The 22,349-nt window shown below is 43.5% G+C and overlaps 1 protein-coding gene across 3 annotated transcripts in view; it reads right to left on the bottom strand.

Annotated features, from left to right (window-relative positions):
• Nucleotides 1-22,349, bottom strand: part of SESTD1 (SEC14 and spectrin domain containing 1) — a 355,047-nt gene that overhangs the window by 130,098 nt on the left and 202,600 nt on the right. For all 3 annotated transcript variants that reach the window (XM_069225441.1, XM_069225439.1, XM_069225440.1), the window contains one exon: nucleotides 19,682-19,796. In XM_069225441.1, coding sequence (XP_069081542.1) covers nucleotides 19,682-19,796 — 115 coding nt within the window. The remainder of the gene's footprint in view (nucleotides 1-19,681; nucleotides 19,797-22,349) is intronic.

Consider the following 22,349-nt stretch of genomic DNA (forward strand, 5'->3'; position numbering starts at 1 on the left):
CAGTCTAGATAAAACATCAGCTGAGAAGTTGTCTGAACGTGGGACATATCTTACTACAAAATCATAGTCTTGTAAGCTTACAATCCATTTAGTGATCCTCCCTGATACCGCCTCAATACCTTTTGAACTGAAAACTTCACAGAAAGGCTTATGATCAGTTCTTACCACAAACTAACCTCCCACAAAAATGTCTTCAACTTCTTAATAGCCCAAAATACTGCAAGTGCCTCCCTTTCTATAACCGAATACTTAGTTTCGGCACCTTTCAAGCTTCTGGAAATAAAAGCAATGGTGTTTTCAGAACCAAGCCCACCTTATTGTAACACAGCCCCAAACCGTTTCCCACTAGCATCAGTAGTCAATGTAGGCTGCAAGTTAGGGACAACGTTTTTCAATTTCTGAGCTTCAGATAGACTTTTCTGCAATTCTATAAATTCCTTCTCACATTCTTCATTCCATGCAAAATCTACCCATCTCTTCAATAAAAGCCTCATGTTAAAACAGGAACTGGCAAAATCCTTAAATTTATTAGAATACTCAGCCATTCTCAGGAATCGCATCAGTTCCTCTTTTGATGTAGGAGAAGTCAAACTTTGAATAGTGTTAACTCGTTCTTGCTTGGGTATTAAGCCGTCACCAGTAATAGTGTGACCTAAATAATTAATAGTGTCAACAGCAAATTTACACTTTTCTGCTTTGATGGTTAAGTTGTGTTCAGAACTTTTCTCCAAAACCTTCCTGAGTTTCCCATTGTGTTCAGTCATGTTTTTGCCATAAACTAAAATATCGTCTTGGTAAATACACTCCCCACAAATGTCCTTCAATATCCGTTCCATTACCCTCTGGAAGACAGAGGCAGCAGAAATCAACCCAAAAGGAAGCCAGACAAACCTATAAGTACCAAAAGGAGTTATGAATTCCATTAGATTCCCGCAAGATTCATCTAATTCTATCTGGTGATTGGCTGACGTCAGATCAATAGTAGAAAATACTTTGGCCCCAGACACCATGGATAACAATTCGGAAATATTAGGAAGAGGATACTTGTCAACTACCACACTCTTGTTAAGCTTGCAGAGGTCCACCCATAACCTTATACTGCCATTAGGTTTCTTTGCAATCACAACAGGGGCCAACCATTCTGTCCCTGCCACCTCCTCAACCACACCTTGAACCTTCAACTTTCCCAATTCAGTTTGCAACTCACTCCTCACTGCAAAGGGAACACAGCAAACTTTGCTGCAGAATGGTACTGCACCAGGAACTAGTTTAATTTTGTGGGAATATCCATTCATACACCCATCTTGTCATTGAAAATCTTACTAAACTCTTTACGTAAGTTTGCCGAAAGATCAGAGGAGGACACTAATTGTTCAACCTTATTTATACGTTGTCTTTCTTTTACTATAATGGGTGGAGAACTGTTAGGATCAAGCATTACGCCTAGATCCTTCTGATGCCACCAACTTATGATACTGTAACCTTTTCTTGAAACATAAATTTTACCTGAAGTATAACATTGATCGTATTCAATCAATTCTATAAAGTAACCATGCAGATCAATAGGTTCACCACCATACACACATGGTCTAATGTCCGGTTTCATCAAATTGACATTTCCTTTGAGTTCTTTTTGATACAATGAATTGGAAATTATACTGATTTTAGTGCCTGAATCAAGTAGTACTTTCATTTTCTTTCCTTCAACAGAGATGTAGTCTAAAGGAACACTGAGGTTATCAGACACTTGTACAACTATATGACCAAAAAAAAAGTCAGAAGCATCTTCATTGCCACCTGACTGATTACCAATTACATTTACTGTTTGTTTAGATTTCCTTAAATTACACACAGGCAAAAAATGGCCCTTCTTTTTACAAAATAAACAAGAACTGTTAATTGCTGGACAAGAGTTATCATTTGCAAAATGGCCTTCTTTGCCGCACCTGTAACATTTTTTTTTACTCTATTTTGAGTTGTTTCTCTGTTAACAAACTTGTTATATTTAGATTTACCATCTCTAAACTACACTACACTAACATCCTAGGTACCATTGTTTTTCATCACTTCAACACACTTCATGGAATGCCCAATTTTCTTAGCAAGTGATATCACTTCATCAATTTGGGGATCGTCCAATAACCACAATTCATCACGTACCTTATCAATATTACAACCTAGCATGAATTTGTCACAAATTCTTTCATCCAGTGAAGCTCAAAACTTACATGCATAGGCTAAGCGTCCTAGATCAGTTATGTAATTCTCAACAGTTTCAGTCTCTAACTGAAGTCTTTTGCCAAAATAATGCTAATTTTCGATATGTAGTGTAAATCTAACTTTCTAATGCAGATTTCGTATTCATTAAGATAGATAGCTTCACTGTCAGGAATATCAGGAAGATGGTCAAAAACCTCTTGACCCTCTGTTCCAATACAGTGTAGTAATAACACAGTTCTTTCCGTACTCTATGAAGTACAACAAACCCTGGCGTACCTCTCAAAAACTTTCTTCCATTTTCCCCAATTAATAGGTGGTTCCTCAGGAGTAGAAAGAAATGAGGAGCTGCAACATTCTGCATTATAAATATGTTCGAAACACCAAAGGAAAAACAATGATGATAAAAAACAATGAGTATATATAACTAAGTATGTGTACTAGGTAAGAAATACCAAGGCACACCAGACGTTGTGGAGAGACAAGCCAACAAACAAAATATCAAAACGTGCCTATGGCTGTGGGAAGATAAAAAATCCATGTGTAATTAGGTTGCAAGTGCATGTCTATCGCAGTATTCAAGAGTGTGACTGGCAAGTATGCAGAGAAAAAAACAATATCAGGAAATGAATGTTGAAGCCAGTAGACAAAACGCAGAAGCGTGCCTATCGATGTGGCAAGTCTGAAATAACCATGTGTAGCAGGGTTGAAAGTGCGTGCCTATCGCAGTATCCAAAAGTACGATAGACAATGATGCAAGAGTGCTGTAACACACGATAATCAAAGGAATGACTTGGTCCACTCCAGTACTGAAAAGACTGTTGACTTACACACTTGCCACATCAGCATCTTCCTCGAGAAAAAATAATAATTGACAAGCGCGGTTGTAGAAAATGAAGACGTCTTTCAGAATGATTTAGTTACCAGGAGACCGCAGAGTCCGTGCGTCGCAAGGAAACAGGAGAATATTATGCACGTGGTATTCGTTCTTGATGGCATCTTCCTGAATAGATGGGTTGCCAGGAGAAGGCAACGTCAGACAGCAGAAAGACACAAACGAAGTGACACGTTGCTAGGTTACCAAAAAAAAAATATATAAAACGTGCAGGGTAAATAAAATCAGTATGAGCGAGTTTAACTAACGCGGAAATAGTAAAAAAATATACGATGCAAAGTCTCACCGTCGTAAGGATACAATAGAACCGGCAACAGAGACGAAGAAAGGTCTCAAAGTAGGGACGTTTCAATCTTTGAAATGTTGTGTCAATGTTGAGATGCTACTTCCACCGCGTAGCATAAGTTGTGTCCGCTCGTCACCAGTGTAGAAACTATGCTTCCGCAGGAGAAGATTAGTTTTCCTCGTTTAATAGATATAATTTAGAGAAGGTTATGGGGACAAAACATCCCAGCCTCCGTACCTCGTCCTAACTTCTCAGAACCCCCAGGGACTCTCACATTCTTCCCTGGAATAATGTTGAACTTTTATGGCAGACTGGGTGGAAATGTGTATATTTAAGTTAGAGTTGGCAACAGGTTCTTATTGGAAGGGAGCATTAATTTATCGCCCCCCAGGACCTAAGCAAGACTTTAATCATCTTTTGACTGAAAGTATCGCTCCTCATGTACTCTCTTCTAAAAAAAATCTTTTGTTGTGAGATTTCTACTTTCATGGGGAGGACATCTCTAGGCCAGAGGTGGCCTCACTTTTTGACGATTTAGAAACATTACATTTTCACAAATACATCTTAGGCTCCATGCATACTGCTGGCCATACACTTGATTTGCTTTTTAATAATTCTCTGTTCCTGGTTAGTGAAGATCCTCTTCACTTCACCTGGACAGACCATTATCTGATTACATTTCACGTCACTATGACTGGTATGTCAAAGCAATCGACTACAGTAGGAAACAAGACCTAGAGGGTATGGAATAATATCTTGCCAGAAAAGTTTTCCAAGGGAATCCTCCTGGGAAGTGGTGTCCCAAGACCACCATTATCTGATTACATTTCACGTCACTATGACTGATACGTCAAAGCAATTGACTATAGTAGGATAGGAAACAAGACCTAGAGGGTATGGAATAATATCTTGCCAAAAAAGTTTTCCAAGGCTGTCCTCCTGGGAAGTGGTGTCCCAAGACCTTGAAATCAATGAAGCCTTAAACAACTATCATTCTGCCCTGATGATGGCATTTGGCAAATTGGCCCGTTTAGGAACCTCTAAGCAGATCTCTTCAAGGCATCACTGTCCATGATTCTTCAGTGAACTAAGCTTATTGAAGTCTGGGTGCAAAAGATTGGAAAGAAGCTGGGGTCGTTCAAACATTTTAAGTGATAAAGCAGTTTTCAAATCTGCCTTATCTCAATACCATGCTCTCATCAAGAAGACTGTGAGGAACTTTAATTGCAGCCAAATTGCTAGAGTGGGCAATTCCTTTAAGGCACTTTTCAAAGTACCTAATGATGTTCATCCCCATGCTTGTGTCTCTGATATCTATCTCTCAACATTTTTGCGAACCTCTTGCTGACTTCTTTGAAGCCAAATCAACGCTATTTATAAAAAAAAATTAAATTGGTCAAGGGGAGAGCAATTCCATTGAAATGACACAATTTTGTAGCGACTATTCTCCGGGTTGGGATAAGTTTGAACCCCGCACTATAGATTCTAGTTTTGCACTTCTGTCTAAATCCAAATCTGGCTCATCTGCGGATGTCAATCCTCTGAGGACCTCGGTTTCCTTGTCAGCAGTCTTTGCACCAGCTATTTTACCTTTATTCAATCTCTCCCTCGAGTCTGCTAAACTGCCATCTGTTTAGAAAACAGCTCTTGTCTTTCCTATTCTTAAAAAAACCTAACCTAAAACTCAGCAATCTGACCAACTACCATCCTATATCACTTCTTCCTTTGTTAGGGAAAATGCTCGAAAGCCTTGGGAATAAATTCTATGTAAGGACCGGAGCCAAGGATTAGACTGTTCTTCTCACACTTTATTTCTATGGCAGCCATTCAAAGAAACAACTTGAAACAAGCCAACATGTAAGAAGACTTAAATTCCAATCAGGCCTAGGGAACATAACCACGACATAATGTCCAATCCAGTGCCAGTGTCGACCCTTAAAACCCCTTGATGACGCTTCAGCTCCCTCTTTCTTTGCTGCTCCAGCAGCCTTTCAGTTAAGTGCCTCAGTGTCTTCCCTGAATGTTTCTGACTTTGCCAAAAATAGCACTGGTTTTGAACAGTTTTTAATATATTTTCTTACAGCGCAGCACCAGGAAAGTTTACCACTACTCAGTGGCTGCCGTTCTCTTAATAAACGCTCCCAGAGTTTGGACTCTGGGGGCGTTTGCGGTCAGCTGACCGCTAAAGGGCTGCGCACCACGTCAGTTTACCCTCCATTGGCCAATGTGTATTCTCTGTCAATTTCACTCTCCAGAGAGACGCGTTGGACTGCTTTCTGATGTACGGAGGTTGTTTTCTCCTGCTGTAAGAGCCCCCGCTTAGCACTGGAACACCTGCTCGCGGGTAGGATTGTAACCATTCTTTTCTGGGGCCTAACCCTGGTGGCTCCACTGCTGTAAATTACCCCGCTCAAACAAGGGTTTTCTGTCCCGGGGCCTAGTTAGGCCTCACTTCTGCACACTGGGTGCGGATACTATATTGTACAATTGCGACCCCACGCCCCCCCCAGACGTACATTCGAGCTTTGGGCACTCCATATTACCAGTACTGGGCTGATGTGTGATAGCTCTCTGTCACACAGGCTGGGCACAGCCTTGATTCAATTATGCAAGACTCAGAGTCCTATTTGGAGGAGGACCAAGCAGAATATTTGGAGGAGGACCAAGCAGAATATTTGGAGGAGGAGGTATTTATCTACCTCCCCATTGACAGTAACTTCTGCCATGTAAAGGACACATCCATATGGAAGGCAGTCACAGGAGATTGTGCCCTTGGAGAGGAAAATGCTTCCACTGGAAGCCAAGTGTCCACGACCCCCCCATCTTGGGGGAAGAAATCGCCAGGCCTTTGGCCCCATTACCTCCAGGGCAGCCGGACACACCACCTGACCCAAAGCGCAAGCATGTGGAGGACCCTGGGATCAATTTAGATGCCTTTGCCTGCCTTAAAACTGCCTTTATGGCCTCCCACCCGTCCCAACCGGGGTCCCCTGTTCCCAGCACATCGAGGGATCCTCCCGCTTTCCCCTGACCCCTAGGCCACAATTTCCCAGCCTACTCCAATGGCGAGTGGTCACAGGAATCCAGATCCTGCCACCCATCCAGTAAGCCCTCCAGGCCGGAGCAGGAACCCCTCTATGAGCCACCCCAGGTCCCAGATACTGATATGCTGGGCCCACAGGACATTCTTTGCTCTCCTCCTCGGTTGTCCGCGTTTCCTCCACCGGTTTCATTTCCTTGCCGGCGGCTTTTTGTTCGACGTGGCGCCGCCTCTTCCTCCCCAGAGTTAGCATGACGTAGAGGTTTGACCTCTACACCGGCATGCTGAGAAGTACCCCCGGGGTACTTCCAGTCCAGCCCAGTTCCTTGCGCTCCATCACCTTCACTCCCCCTTGACAGTGGCTGTTGGAGCCATCCGTTGGTTGGATACCTAGACAGAAAGTCAGCATTGGAAAGAGATCCCAGGGAGGGCTGTTCCTGTAATAAAAAGGTTGTAATGATAAGGACCATCTGAGTACCTAGGAATTCGTATCCTTGTGTTTACACCCTGGTTAGCGGGGTGTGGTCCGTAAGGAGGGTAAAGGGTCTTCCTAAGAGATAGGAACACAGAGATTTGATGGCCCATTTTATCGCAAGACATTCTTTATCCACTGTGGGATAATGTTTTTCTCTAGGTAGGAGTTTTCTACGTATATATACGTTTGGATGATATTGGCCGTCGTCTCCTTCTTGGGATAGCACTGCTGCTAGTACCTGATCGGAAGCATCGGTTTGTAATTGAAATGGTTTGTGAAAATCTGGGCAATGTAAGATCGGTTCGGTGGCTAGTAAGGACTTTAGGTGGAAGAACCGTTGCTCTCTAGTTCAGTCAACTGGGTTATGTGATTTCGTCTTTTCTTCTGCAACATAGCTGTAAGAGGAGCGGCTATGTCAGAAAAGTGTGGAATAAATCGCCTATGATAACCAACCATACCCCGCAATGCTCTTACATCTTTTTTATTCTTTTGGACTGGTATTTGCGTGATGGCTTCCACTTTATCTGTGGTTTGAGTGTTCCGTTTTCAATCATATAACCTAAATAATTAATTGTATTCTGAGCTAATTTGCATTTGTCCGGGTTGGCAGTTAAGCAAGCCTGTTGAAGAGCTTTTAGTATATCTGATAAGTGAGATAAATGGTCCTCCCAGGTTTTACTGTATATTACAATATAATCTTGATAAGGCCGCAACACAATATTGATTAATCTTTGAAAGGTGGCTGGGCCCCATGCAACCCAAAGGGTAATACTGTGAATTGATATAACCCATAGGGGGTTGCAAAGGCCGTTTTTTTCCTTTCTGCTGCTTCTAGGGGAATCTGCCAATATCCTTTTGTTAAATCCAAAGTAGTTAGGTATTTTGTGTGTCCCAATCTTTCTAGAAGATCATCTATGCATGGCATGAGTTAAGTGTTGAAGTGTAATAGGGAATTTAACAGTCAGAAGTCTTATGCAGAAACAAACAGACCCATCAGGTTTGGGAACCAATACTATAGGGGAACACCAGGGGCTGGACGATGATTCAATAACACTTGCTTTTATCATTTCAATGACCTATTTTTCTACCACTTGCTTCCTAGCTTCTGGTATACGGTAGAGTCTGTGTCGGGAGACTCTTCCATCTGGGGTACGAATGAGATGCTTTATGAGGTGCGTCCTACCAGGTTTTGTAGAAAATACTCTATTGAGGTTATGCACTATCTCTTCTAGTTGATTGCGTTAGGAAAGAGTAGGATTAGTACCAAAGTGGGGCTTGCTTTCTTGTTCGGACTCAGGAGGGGTAGGGAATACTGGTATCTCTGACTCTGGACAGGTGGTAACATACAAATCTACATTCTGGTCTTCTTTTTCATGCCACGGGTTAATGTGATATATTTGACTTTTATTTGATCCTACGGGTACTTCGATCCTATACGTTACCGGGTTTTTTTTTCAAGGATGGTATACAGTCCCTGCCAACAATTTATTCTTGGTCATAGGCAGGACTATTAACACTTTTTGTCCTATAGTTAGGTCAGAGGTCTTACTTCTAGTATCATACAGAGCCTTCTGTTTTGTCTGGGTCTCTTTTAGTTGAGTATGGACGTCCTCCCATACTGTATGTAAACTGTCTTTTAGTTCGCTAGTATAGGTATGTCTTTTATCTCCTCCTCTGTTTCCTCCCACTGTTCTGCCATCATTTCTAACATTGTTCAGGGTTGTCTTCCGAACAGGAGTTCAAACGTACAATGTCCAGTGGAAGACTGCACATGTGTACGTATGGCATACAATACCAAAAGTAATTTTTTTATCCCAATTCCTACCGGAATCGTTTATGGTTTTCTGTACGAGATTCTTGATGGTTTTATTATAACGTTGTACAAGGGCATCTCTCTGAGGATGGTAAACGGACGCCCAGAGTCTGACATATTTCGGACATTAACAGGGACATGAAAGGGGTTTCCCTGGTCAGTTAGGAGTTCTTTAGGGAATGTGACTCGGGAAAAGAATTCCAGCATGACTTGAGCCACGCTCTTCGTAGTCATACTTGCCAAAGGTATGGCGTCCGGAAATCTAGTTGCGTGGTCTACCAGAACCAGCATATATTGGAGACTTTTAGATGACGGTATCAATGGACCCACCAGGTCCATACCCACCCATGTGAATGGAGTCTCTATAATAGGTAACGGAAGGAGGGGAGCCTTGGGATCCATAGAGGGATTAGTTAATTGACATTTGGGACACTGTTGGCAATGTTTTCTTATGTCGCCATATATACCCGGCCAATAAAATCTCCTTGTTAAATATTCTTCCGTATTCTCCCTTCCTAGATGACTTTCCCTCGTGTGTCCCCATGTGCTAAGTGAAGTACCTGGTCCCGGTAATCTTTTGGAACTAGTAATTGGGGCTTGGGGTTTCCTGTTTCCTGGTTGAGGGATTACTCGATACAGTAAATCATTGCTAATGTGAAAATATGGATCTACTGTATGATTCTGTTTGGTCAGAGCAGCATGGCAGGCGTGTTTTAAAGTAGGACTGTTTTGCAGAGACCGTCAAAATTGTCCCACGACTGAGAATATTGTCTTCCTGGACTTAGGTTTGAGTTTGTTATTACCATTATCCTCTCTGTAGTAGGGCTTCTTTTGCTCTCGTTTGTGTGACCATGTTAGTTTTTCTCTGGGTATAGTGTTTTCTATTTCTGATGAGGAAAAAGGAGCCTCAGTCCACCAGGATTCTGTCTGATTAGTATGTTTTAGGCTATTCAGGAGTTCGGGAAATTATATATAATCAGTTCCTATAATGAGTTCCTCGACGAGGTCAGGGATGGCTCCTACAATAATGGATTCTTCTTTTTACGGCCATTTCACCTGTATGATAGCGACTGGGTATGTTTTACTATCCCTGTGTACACATGTGATCACCTGTTCTCCCGTTACCCATTGTTCTGGGTGGGCATATTTGTGATTGATGACACTTTGACTACAACCGAAATCTACTAGTGTTTTCCTTATTTCTTGATTCACAAGGAGGAATGTAGAGTATCGGACAGTGGTATTGCCTAATCACAATACCCTTCCTCTCTCCATCCCTATCTCCATTGGTTCCCCTTGATTCCATTTTTGAGGACAATATCGTGCAATGTGTCCCCATTCCGCACAATTAAAACATTGGGGGTCCATCATGGGTTCTTTTATGGGGGCTCGATAAGGGTAGGGTTTTTCCACATTTGACCCAATTCACGGTTTGATAGGGAAAGATTAGGGGGAGGGTTTAGGGAGTGGAGGATTTGTTCTAGTACTTGAGCCCCGAAAATCTGGAGAACGGTGATAAGCACAAGCTAGTTCCACTGCAGTGGAGTTGTCCAAGCCTGGATGATGTTGGATCCAGTTCCTCGTGGATGTAGGCAATGCTTCTAGATATTGTTCTAATACTATGGCTTTAAACATTTCTTCCTTGGCAGTGTCAGCAGGGGTCAACCATTTGTTAGCTTCATGGTGTACCCTGTAATAAAGAGTAGGAGGTTTCTCAGGACTCACCCATTTAGTACGGCAAAACCAGATTTGATAACTTTCCTGGTCTAATCCCCCACATTCCAGGATAGCCTTTTTGATGTCCACATATGGGATTATGCCACTCCGGTTCACTGCTTGATAGGTCGCCTGTAGAGGCCACGTTAGTAAAGGAGCAATATATTGACCCCATCTCTCTGGAGGCCAGTTAGCCAAACTAGCTACCCTTTCAAAGTTTGTGAAAAATACATCTGGGTCATCGTTCTTCTGATGCTTCTGTAACACGGTGCTAGGGACATTTGGGTGTACTCTGGTTGTAGCTATTGTCTCTGTGAGCTTCCCTATTGCGGTATTGTGTACTAGTTGATTATTGGCAATAATCGTGGCTTGACTTTTCAACACAGTTTGTAAAGCCTCACGCTCTTCCTTAGCCTCTTTGATTTGTTCCTCCCACACAATCTGTAAATGTCTGTGGCCCCTCAGCTAACCGGGCGATCATATCTGCCAGGGTGGGCTTCTCCTCCATTTTACTTATTCTATCTTGTAGGAAGATACTATCCCACTTCTGACACCACTTGTGTCAGGTAAGTACAAATGGATAAGTGAATACGCAGTTTTGGGTTTACAGATTTACTCTTTATTTGGTTTCTCCAATAATTGTCTCTATCTTTTTATTAACTTTCTCTTTCTATACTTATTTTGTATGTCTATAGACTGTATTCTTCTTTTCCTTTTTTCCTGTTCCTTATTGTCTTTTCTTTCCAGTTACAGGTTGGCGCCTCGGGGACACAGGAGATCATCCACCGGGAGAGGGAGGGAAAACAAGAAGCCCATTTTAGCAAAGGTAAGTTTTAGCTATCTAGTAGGTATTGACCCTTTCCTGTCTGGTTTTTCTTTTCCCCTGGTTTCTATCTTTGTTTGTTTCCTTGTTTCTCCTGTCCCCCTTTCCTCCAGTGAGTTGGTTAGTATCCAGCATGCTCTTCACTATTCCTTTTCTGACGCTCTTGCTCTCTATCACATTGTCTTTAATATACCTTCTTTTCTTTCATATTGTCTTTCTCTTAATTTTTAGTACTGTGGTTCCTTTCATTAGATTTTTCCTTTCCTTTGGCCAGTGATTTTCTCTTGGGTTTTCTACTAATTATTAAACAAAAACATCAGTGCTCCCCCCTTTCGGTACACTTTTAACCTTCCCATCCCCTCCCTAGGTCGTTCCCTGTACCTGGTGAAGCCAAATCCCTCCTGGAATGTGGCCGGCTCCTTCACACAGTCTCTCCCTCAGTCGCCTTGAGGCTCTTTCCGATATGGTGTTCCCTGCCGTCGGATGCCAAGGCCTTCACTTGTGATCGTCTCTCTTCGGTTGCCTTGCTCCTTCGATTCTGTGCTCTCCTCCTCCGTTTTCGCGTCGCCCCCTCTGCTCTTGTCCGCGTCTCCTCCTCCGTTGTCCGCGTCTCCTCTCCTCCTCCGTTGTCCGCGTCTCCTCTCCTCCTCCGTTGTCCGCGTCTCCTCTCCTCCTCCGTTGTCCGCGTCTCCTCTCCTCCTCCGTTGTCCGCGTCTCCTCTCCTCCTCCGTTGTCCGCGTCTCGTCTCCTCCTCCGTTGTCCGCGTCTCGTCTCCTCCTCCGTTGTCCGCGTCTCGTCTCCTCCTCCGTTGTCCGCGTCTCGTCTCCTCCTCCGTTGTCCGCGTCTCGTCTCCTCCTCCGTTGTCCGCGTCTCGTCTCCTCCTCCGTGGTCCGCGTCTCCTCCTCCGTGGTCCGCGTCTCCTCCTCCGTGGTCCGCGTCTCCTCCTCCATTTTCGTTTCCTTGCCAGCGGCTTTTTGTTTGTTGTGACACAGCCTCTTCCTCTCCAGAGTCAGCATGATGTAGAGGTTTGACCTCTACACTGGCATGCTGAGAAGTACCCCCGGGGTACTTCCAGTCCGGCCCAGTTCCTTGCGCTCCATCACAGGACCCCAAGACGGGGATTGACAGATCCTGGAGAAAACGCCAGGATAAACTGCTGGATATAGCCGGCCCGCTATCGAAGATCCTGGACATGGCCGAGGATGTCAAGGCCTCCGGTTCTTTGATCTTCCCTGAGACCTTCTCAGGCGGGGCTCAGAGAGCCATTATATTTTTAGGAAACACAAACTGTGCCATTTTTTGCAAAAGACGCAGACAAGATAGACCCTAAATTGGGGGAGCTAGTAACATCAGAGGCAGGCCCTGTAGTGCATAGAGGGATCTTCAGCAACCCGTTCATATGTGAACTGGGGAAACTTGTTAACACATTTAATCTGCTGGACAAAACCCAAACCTAGATCAAGAGAATCTTCACCCCGTGTGTTTTTGCAGCAGCCGGTTGTGGAAGGGGGTGCTCGACTTGCTGAGCCTTTCAACAGCCCTCCAAAAGAGGAACTGCCACCCACAGGGGACAGAGGCAAGATTTGCCACGATTCTCTAACATCTACCCAAAGAGAAGCCACCTCCGTCAACGAGATTCGAGAAGAAGCTTCTGGAATAACACCCCTAACAGCTCCTCCCAAGGTGAGTGTCCAATCCCATTTGGGGATTTGACTTGGGGGCAGATTGGCAAAATTCTGTCACAATTGGGAACTACTGATATCAGACGCCTGGGTGCTACAGACGGTGCACGGCTTCCAGAAATAATATTTTTGGCTCCCCATTTCAACAACACAGGCCATATCCCATAATTCTTTCCCGGTCACAAAGGGCTCTGGTGGACACGGAAATGACAGAAATGCTAAATAAAGGGGCTATCGCCCCAGCACATTTGCACCACTACTGCTTCCTCAGCAACTTATTCTTAGTGGAGAAATGTGACGGGGGCAACGTCCTGTCATCAACTTGAGGGATTTCAACGAATGGGTCGTGTTTCGCCACTTCAAGATGGAGGGAATTCATCTTATCAGAGATCTGCTGCAGGCGAACAACTGGATACTGTATCTCGATTTAAAGGACGCCTATCTTACTATCCCCATCTTCCTGCCCCACAGACAGGTCCTCCAATTTCAGTGGCATTCTCAGACTTTCAAATTCACTTCACTCCCTTTCAGTCTATCATCCGCTCCCTGGTGCTTCAACAAGGTTAAGAAACCGGTGGTGGAACATCTTCGGGCAAGAGGGATCCAACTACTGGTGTACTTGGAAGATTTGCTGCTCATGAACCAATGTCCAGCATGCCTATCGGCTCACTTGCAAAGGATGATCACTCTCCTGGACTCTCTAGGGTTTGTGGTCAACAGGGAAAGATCCTCCCTCGTTCTGTCTCAGTTTATCTATTTCCTAGAGTTCATGGTGAACTCGGTAAGGGCTACCTTGAGCCTTTTGTCACGAAAACTATCCAAAATCAAACACAAACTCCTGAGACCTTTGACCAGGCCCTCTATCTCGCTACAACAGATAGCCCGCATTGTAGGTCTCCTGTAGTCTCCATCCAGGCCATCTTCCCGGGCCCACTGCACTATCTGGCATTACAATGCCCCAGAATCTTTCACCGCCACAGCGGTCTCACTTACTCCCAATCAGTTCCCTTTCCAGAGGAGGCCAAGGAAGAACTCCACTGGTGGAATGCACACATGGAAGCCTGAAATGGGCACGCTATCTTTGGTTCTCAGCTGGATCTGGTTATAGAATCGGACACCAGCAGCTTAGGCTGGAGGGCCTGCTGCGAAGCATTCTCCACAGGAGGAAAGTGGTCTTCCGCATAACTCTCACTCCACATAAACTGTCTGGAGTAGATGGCGGGGTACTTCGCAGTCAAATGTTGGACCAGGGACAAGGCCCAGTGCTGTGCTCTTCTCACGATGGACAATGTGGCAGCTGTCCGTTACATCAATCATCTTAGGGGGAGGATGTTCAAGCTTCTCTACGACCTAGCCTGGGGCTTCTGGTCCTATTGTCTGGACTATCAGATCTCCGTCACGGCAGAGAATCTCCCGGGGACAGACAACCATGTGGCTGATTGGCATGCACAACAATGGCAGGATGCCAGCACATGGCAACTACACCTTTAGGTGTTTCAAGACGCATGGGGTCCTTTTATGATGGATATGTTCACCTCTCGCCTGGGCCATCAGCTGGACAGGTACTACAGTTGGAGACCGGACGCCGATGCAGTGGTGACAGACACCTTTCATAAGGACTGGAGCACTGAGATGGGGTATGCATTTCCCCCATTCGGCATGATTATAGATTGTTGACCCAGCATTGGAGACTAATGGCGGACCTAGTTGTAGTTATGCCGATCTGAAGGTCTCAAATATGGTTTCCAGATCCGATGGAACTTTCTTGGGATTTTCCAATCTGTTTACCCCTAGTTCCAGATCTCCTCAGGGATTTCCTGGGGAACCAGCATCATCTGGTCCTACAAAGTTCTCTCAATCTCATGGCCTGGAGGATTGCTGGGAACGTTGGAAAGACCCGGGCATTTCACGAGGCGCTGCATCACTACTCGCAAAATCCTGGGCAGACAGCATCACCAGGAGATACAGCTCATCTTGGTTTCGATGGTTGGGTTGGTGTCATCCACGGCAAATGGATGCCGTGGGGCTGGGAGTTGTCCATATCCTGAACTTTCTGGCATCCTTGGCCTCAGAAGGCCTGGCATACAGATCCATTGATACCTGTAGATCAGCTATTTCAGCGGGTCAATCCCCAGCTGACGCCCACCCGGTAGATGGACATCCACGCAAGCTCCTGAGGGCTGTTAGACTGTACCTTCTGCCCAAACCCTGGTACTCCACCTTATGGGATGTTAATACAGTATTGCACCTTTTTAAATCTTGGCCAACAAATAAGTAACTTTCCAGGAAGCAATTATCAGCAAAGCTAGCTACCATGCTCTGCTTAGTATCTTGCCGGAGAGTCTCAGACATCCGTGCCTCAGATATTCACCCTGGATGGGGTGACTTCCACAACTCTCGAAGAACAAAATCTAATTCCAGGGTGGTGTCCTATCCCAAGTTTCCTGACGTTCCTAAACTGTGTGTAGTCAGGAAGAAAGAGGAAGCTGGAGCATCGTCAAGGGTCTTTGGGGGACAATGCTGGCACAGGATTGGACATTATGTTGTGGTTATGTTCCCTAGGCATGATGGAAAAGTACGTTTTCTTATGTGTTGACTTGTTTAAAGAGGTCTCTTTGAATGCCTGCTGTAGAAATAAAGCGTGGAAAGAACAGCCTAATCCTTGCCTCTGTGTCCTTAACAGAACCAAAACCTTCCATTATGATAATTAGGACATTTTTCATTATTCATGACAATTTTGGAGGATCATGAGATATTGGATCCATCTCAATCTGGATTTAGAGCAGCCTACAGCACAGAGACTGCACTGACTGCAGTCACTGATTCCATCCGCTAGTCGCTGTACACTGGCACCCCGGCCATTATGGTGGATCTTTTGCTAGCTTTCAACACTGTTTCTCATGCAATACTGATCAGCAGATTGCATGAGATCTGTTTCAGAGGTGCTGTCCTTCAATGGCTGGCTGGCTGACTTCTTAAAAGATCAGACTCAAATTATTACTCTGGATCCTTTTAAATCTTGTCAGGTTTTCATTACCAAAGGAGTACTGCAGGGCTCAAGTGCCGAGACCGACACTGTTTATTATCTATGTTGCTCCTTTGGCCCAGATTTTTAAAGCATTTGGTGGTGAAGTAATTTCCTAAACTGAAGATAATAAGCTGATCATTACTTTAGGACAAGACACTGACAGTGCCATTTGCGGTTTCCAAGGCTGTATGAGAAGTATTGCAACCTGGATGTCTGAGAACTGTCTTTGGCTGAATAGCGACAAGCCAGAGGTTTTGCTGTTAGGCAAAGCCCAAAAGCTCTGGTCTCCTGGCTGGTGCCCATCTGAACTGGGGTCTGCCGCTTGCCCTAGTCAATCAGCAAAACATCTTGGCTTTAAAATCAACTGTGACTTGTTGATGAAGAGCCACATAGCCGCTTCAAGAGGGGCATGTTTGGCCTCCATGGGGCTCCTGAGGAAAGTCATCCTTTGGCTTCCTTCCTCGGCTAGGGAAGTGTTGGTTCAGGCCCTGATAATCAGCAGCCTAGATTACAGCAGTGCTCGGTTTATGGCAGCAAACGACACCCTTTTGACCAAATTACAGTTGGTGCAAAATATGGCTGTTTGGCCAGTGTGCAATATTCCCACAGGCTCTCCTTCCAACTCTATTCTCCGATCCCTCCACTGGCTTCTGGTCCAGAAGTGCATTGTCTTTAAGATTTGCTGTCTTATCTACAAAGTTTTGTGGGGCAAATCCCCTCTGTATCTCAAAGACAAATTATGCTTCTACTGTCCCTCTCGCACTTTAAGATATAGCATTAAGGTGCTTCTGTCTATTCCCCATATTCATGCCTTACGATATGGAGGACGGAGCATTCTCCTACACTGTCCTGACATCTTGGAATCAACTTCCTCATCATCTTTGCTGTTGTTCGGATTTTACCCATTTTAAACGCCTGTTAAAAACCTAGCTGTTCTAAAAACCTGGCTGTTTTAAATTTCGATGCATTTGCAGCTCATCTGAGTCAACTTGTCTTCCCAATCGCCCAATAGCTGAGTCCAATGCACTTCCAAGCACTACTGCAATTGTCTCATTTGTCTACCAGTATTTTAAACAAGAAAAAGGCATAATTGAGCCCAGAAGTGAGGAAATATAACTGGCCATTGGATGTTTAATTTTTTATAAGTTTGAGACTGTCTGAGCACCATCTCTCATAGTCTCTATGACTCCCAGGTAATGAGATGGACTGCATCGGCATCACCAAGGAGTTGAAGTGATTGGAGTCCTATTCGCTGAGATACAAAGTGTCATGTGGTGCTGAAGCAGGACTTCTTGTGGTGCTGCTGCCTTTGTGAGGCAGTCGTCTAGGTGGGGGAGAGAAAATAATTTTCATTTTTCGGAGATGGCTGCGTCCTCAGCCAGGCACTTTGAAAAAGTATTAAGTTCTCTGCTCACAATACTAAGTATTATGTTCTCTATTCAAACGTATGCAGGTTTGTTCATGTACACTTGATGGACAGCTGAGTTGAAAAGATGGTGCATCTTTAGAAAGATGTGAATTGATTTCTAAAAGTAATTATAGACATGAGGCCGAAAGGAAGACCTTTGTACTGGTAATGGAGATTGCCTACCTGAAATCTTAGAAATGTGTGATGCTCTTGAATGATTGAGATGTGAAAATAAACAACCTATACATTTCTGGAACACATCCAATCGCCTTGCTGGAGCTTGGGGTAACTCTGGCGAAGTGCCAACGTTCACAACAACTCTAATTTTATGAATCTGTTCATATTCCTGAGATCTGATGCTATCCATTGTCAGTCCTTTCCTCGAAACAGAAGGTAAGAGGAGTAAACTCACTTTACTTTCTAAGATGAAGAGACCAGTACCACAGCTTTGGACCGCGTCAGGTCTGATTTCCACGCAAAGCAACGTTACATAGTACCTAGATATCTTCTTGGGAGGAATGGATAGAGTTATTACTGGAACCCCAGAGAATAGCTATTCTGTACAATATTTAGCACCCTTGTGTCTAATGTTGCTTTTCTCTATTCTTTCAGATAGCTGAGGACACTTCTCCCTACTGGATTGGCAAACGGAAGAGGGGAAAGGAAAGAGTAACTACTTGGCTGGTTTCCATGCAGCAGCTGGTGTTTGTTGTCCACCTTTTCCTTCCATTGATTTATGAGGCTGAAAGGACTGTCACTTGTTGGGATTGTTTGTAGTTCAACTGCACCCACTGAGGGGCTTTTACTAGTCATGGGAGAGCCAACAAATTAGCAGAGACAGCCAAGCCACAGTAGAGCCAGGGGACGGTTCTGAAGTCTGTGCCTGACCCAAGCCATGCATACTATTTGGCATGTGTATAATGCAATAAAGATCATGTTTGAATATGGTAAAATGTCTTCAATAGTGTAATAAACTGTGTACTTTTTAACACTGCAGTAGGCTATTTACATTACCAGTACATAGTTCTACCTTTTGGCCTCAAGCCAATAAATACTTTAAGAAATCAATTTACTTTGTCTTTCTATACATGCATCATCTATATTTACAATGGAGTGTACATAAACAAACCTGATTAAAGTCCAATAAAGAATATTACCATCATATTGATACTCATTCAAACTGCCATCATCTATAACTAGTATTTATTAAAAGTGAGAGTTTTTAAACAAGAACTGAGAAGCACTCCTGCTCCCACGCCGATGACAATGCTATCAGTGAACTACGAGGCAAGGCAGGGTTTGTGGGTACCTCAAATATGAGCTGGATTCTTATTATACATCGCGCAACATTATAGTCTATTAAACAAAAAAAAGTTTTCTGTACAGCACACCCTGTCACATAGTAGAAATCATATGTGAAAATAAATAAAAGGAGGCTCTGTGAATTAAAGTGTTTGCCCAGGATTGCACAATTTGGTCAAGCAGGAAAGCTGGAAAAGATCCCAGATTTTCGACTTTCACACTGTGCAAGTCAATCACTAGATGGGTTCCTCTTTCTCACATCAAATGCTAATGCTCTGTCCTTAATTCTTGGACGATGAAATCAGAGTGTGGGGGACAGACATAATCCACATTTTACATATGGCTGCCTAACATAGCGCTAGCAACAAACATGTGCGTCACAACAAAGACAGACTAGCTACACCTTTTTGCCCCCCCTGCCCGCCTTTACCAAAACAGGTAGATTTGACAGGTTTTAATGGATAGAGCAGGCACCGGTATTAGAACATTGTTCACTGCGGCACAGAGTCAACATCCTTTCGTAAAAACACGGCTTCTTTTGGGCTCAGGGTCCCAAAAGGACCTCGAGCCACATCAGAGATAGGCATCTAGCTTGAGCTTTCAGTGTTGTGCCCACCTCTAGCTTTCACTCTCTGTTAGTTGCTTTTGCTGCAGTGCCTGAACTGATGAACAAACTAGTATTCTACATGAAAAAGCATTTCAGACATCTGAACGAAGAAAGGAAAGCAAAGGACAAAAGAACATATTTTCTGAATAAAAAAATCACTAATACTGACAAAAATACTAATGGAAATGAATCTAAATAAATGTTCTAAATAAATACAAACAGTACAAAACAGACACAAAAAATACATTCTGCTCACGTTACTTTTTTGTAATATTTAGAACACTTTTTAACAAAACAGCCTTTTGTAGCAAACTACAAAAACACATTCATGACGCACATTTTCATTAGGAACTTAAGCACTGAACAATAAGATTTTACTGTTTGCTTACCAACACTTTTCAACTTTTCTTCAAGCAGTTTTAAAGTTTGCTGTATCGCTGACCCATCCGTTGGAGCGACATCAACACACAGCATTCCAAGCAAACCATCCAACTGTTGAGACATCTAAAAAACAAGATTTAGTTTTGACAGACCCTCAAATTCTAGAGAGTAATGTACATGCAATGTGATGTATAGCAATAAAAACAAGAATATTCTGTTAACATGTAAGTGGGTACAAGCTGACATGTTTTCACTCTGAACATTCTGAGGTTGGATCTTGCAGCTACCAGACAAAATGATAGCTGAAATACAAAATATAATATTTAGTACTTAATTTGCAATGCCAACATTGAAGCCTGGCATGCTGGGTGGCTTGCATACCTCTGGGACCATTTGATAGGTAATGCTCCACATGGAAGTGGAGAAATCCACGCTGCAGCCCAGAAGGGGCTTTTAACCTCGTCGACAGCTGTGTAATTTTGTGCACACTTAAGGGAGACTAAACAAAAACTCAATATGCCCGTTTATTTCTCCAAATCAATACCCTAGCTTAGAAAAAGGTATACACAAGTGAGGTGTTTAGCAGGAAGTCTCTGCCAAATATCAGAAATACCATTTATCCAGAATGATTTCCTACAATAAATATGCTAATCCTTGCTGGTATATCACATAGAGCAAAACGTAATTGCTAGAGCTGGTCTTGAGAAGAGTGTTATGAATGAATAGTGAGGTATTTGGGCAACACAAAGCTCTCTGCACTGAAATTCACATTCTCATAAGGCAGTCTTTGTGACAGTGACTGCATATTTCCAGGCTGAATTGTAAAGCATAGTTATCACTGGTAATGTGTAGAATATCAGAACAATTCATAAACATAAATGCTGAGAGGCAAAGGACTCAAAGCTTGGAAGGAAGTCAGAATGGGTGCTTTTTTACTCTAAAAAGCACAAGGCTAGGGAATTTCTATTGCAGGACCAAGAGACTTAGATTACACATTTCACCTTCCTCTATTCACTGCACAGCAGTCGTAAAAACTTCGAGCATCATAAACTACACTTCCCATGAAGCCTCATGGAACATATTAACTTTTACACCAATTAAATATTCTTTATCAAAGACCCAATGCAGAGGAGAAACTCAAGCACATCCTCTTTCTTCAGTGCTCAGGAGCCACAAAAGTGGCAGAATTTTTTCGCTTTACGGGTGGTCATGCTTTCCTAACTTGTCTTTGTATTGTTTTTAGTTTTCTCAACTACATTAGATAGCAATCACACAGGATGAACATTCAACTGATGCTGCATGCAAGGAGAATTGGATCCTTCCACTTACGGGCATATCTCATAACCACAAGGGTGGACAAGCCAGCCAACATTGTCTCCTGGTTACATGGCCAGACAGCGGTATGCGGATGGCAGCCTCTCAACCACAGAAGAAGACCTGCCTCAACTTGCAGAAGAATGTCTGCAGACTCCTCTAAGCAGCGGTCAAGACCCATGCAGAGTGCAGGTGGCAATATAGCAGATCAGAGCTGCATCTCCGTCCTCATATGCACAGCAGCATCCAGGATTCACCCAACCGCAGGTCACCCTTGTAGGCCAGAAGGGGAGTACACGGGCCTGTAATTTAACTTTATTTAAAAGACAAGTACTGAAACTCAGACTGTCATTCTATCAGACATCGAGTAGATACATTATGAAGTTGTATACATCAAGTGCTCAGTGAGTTATAACTCGCCAGTGATCTAAAAAGCTGAGTGTACAGATCAGTAGAGATCAGGCCAAAAATGCGTACATCGGACCAGAGCTGACCAAGTATGAGCATTGCAGGATGAGTAAGCCTTTGAGGAAGGTGGTGAGGGGCGACCTCAGGGCAGAATGCCCTCGTCCCTTGCTGAGTGATAAAATATTGCCTAACAAAACCGAAGGGAAACTGGCAAAGTTTACAAGGAATCCAAAGAAAGACATTGATCAACCATGTAAATCATGTCAGGACAAGCTCCTGCACATAGCCGGACTCTCAACAAAATTCTTGATCTGGTAAAGGTAGCAAAAGTCAGCAATATCTTATCATGGAGGGCACCAAGAGCGTTCTGCTACCTGAGGAATGGGATGGTTTATGTTACAATATATTTCATGGTTTACATCAAGAAGGTTGACTGGTTTTAACAATACCATTACAACTGTTAACTGTATTTGATTCTTTAAATGATACCTCATCTGTTTGGCTCCTGGATTGGGGAGGATATGTTCTAATATGTTTATTTTTTGCAATAAATGACCAGAACCAGGAGTGACAACAGAAGTGATGAATATGAAGTTTATGGACAGACTCAGGCGAAGAACCTGGAGTGCTGCCCTGCTTTTGGAGTGTGGTTGACATTTAATTTGTGCAAATGTTCTGGCATTACCGGAGGTTTTACAAAAAAAGTAGTTTACATTATAAGTTTTTGCAACTGCTTTGTAGTAAATAAAGGAAAGAGAAACACATAATCCTCACCTCTGTGTCCTTAACAGAAATGCAATTTCCAACTCCGCTAAGAAATTTTAGGAGGAGGAAATTCTATTGGGAGGGGCAGTGGCCCAAAAGGAACTTTTTCCCCAATTCTTTACTTAATCCTATGGGTTACTAGGCGGTTTCCCTCATCCAAAAAGAGTGGGCATAAATGCTGGTAACTGT

Source organism: Pleurodeles waltl, chromosome 3_1, assembly GCF_031143425.1.
Source record: "Pleurodeles waltl isolate 20211129_DDA chromosome 3_1, aPleWal1.hap1.20221129, whole genome shotgun sequence".
Taxonomy (NCBI): Eukaryota; Metazoa; Chordata; class Amphibia; order Caudata; family Salamandridae; genus Pleurodeles; species Pleurodeles waltl.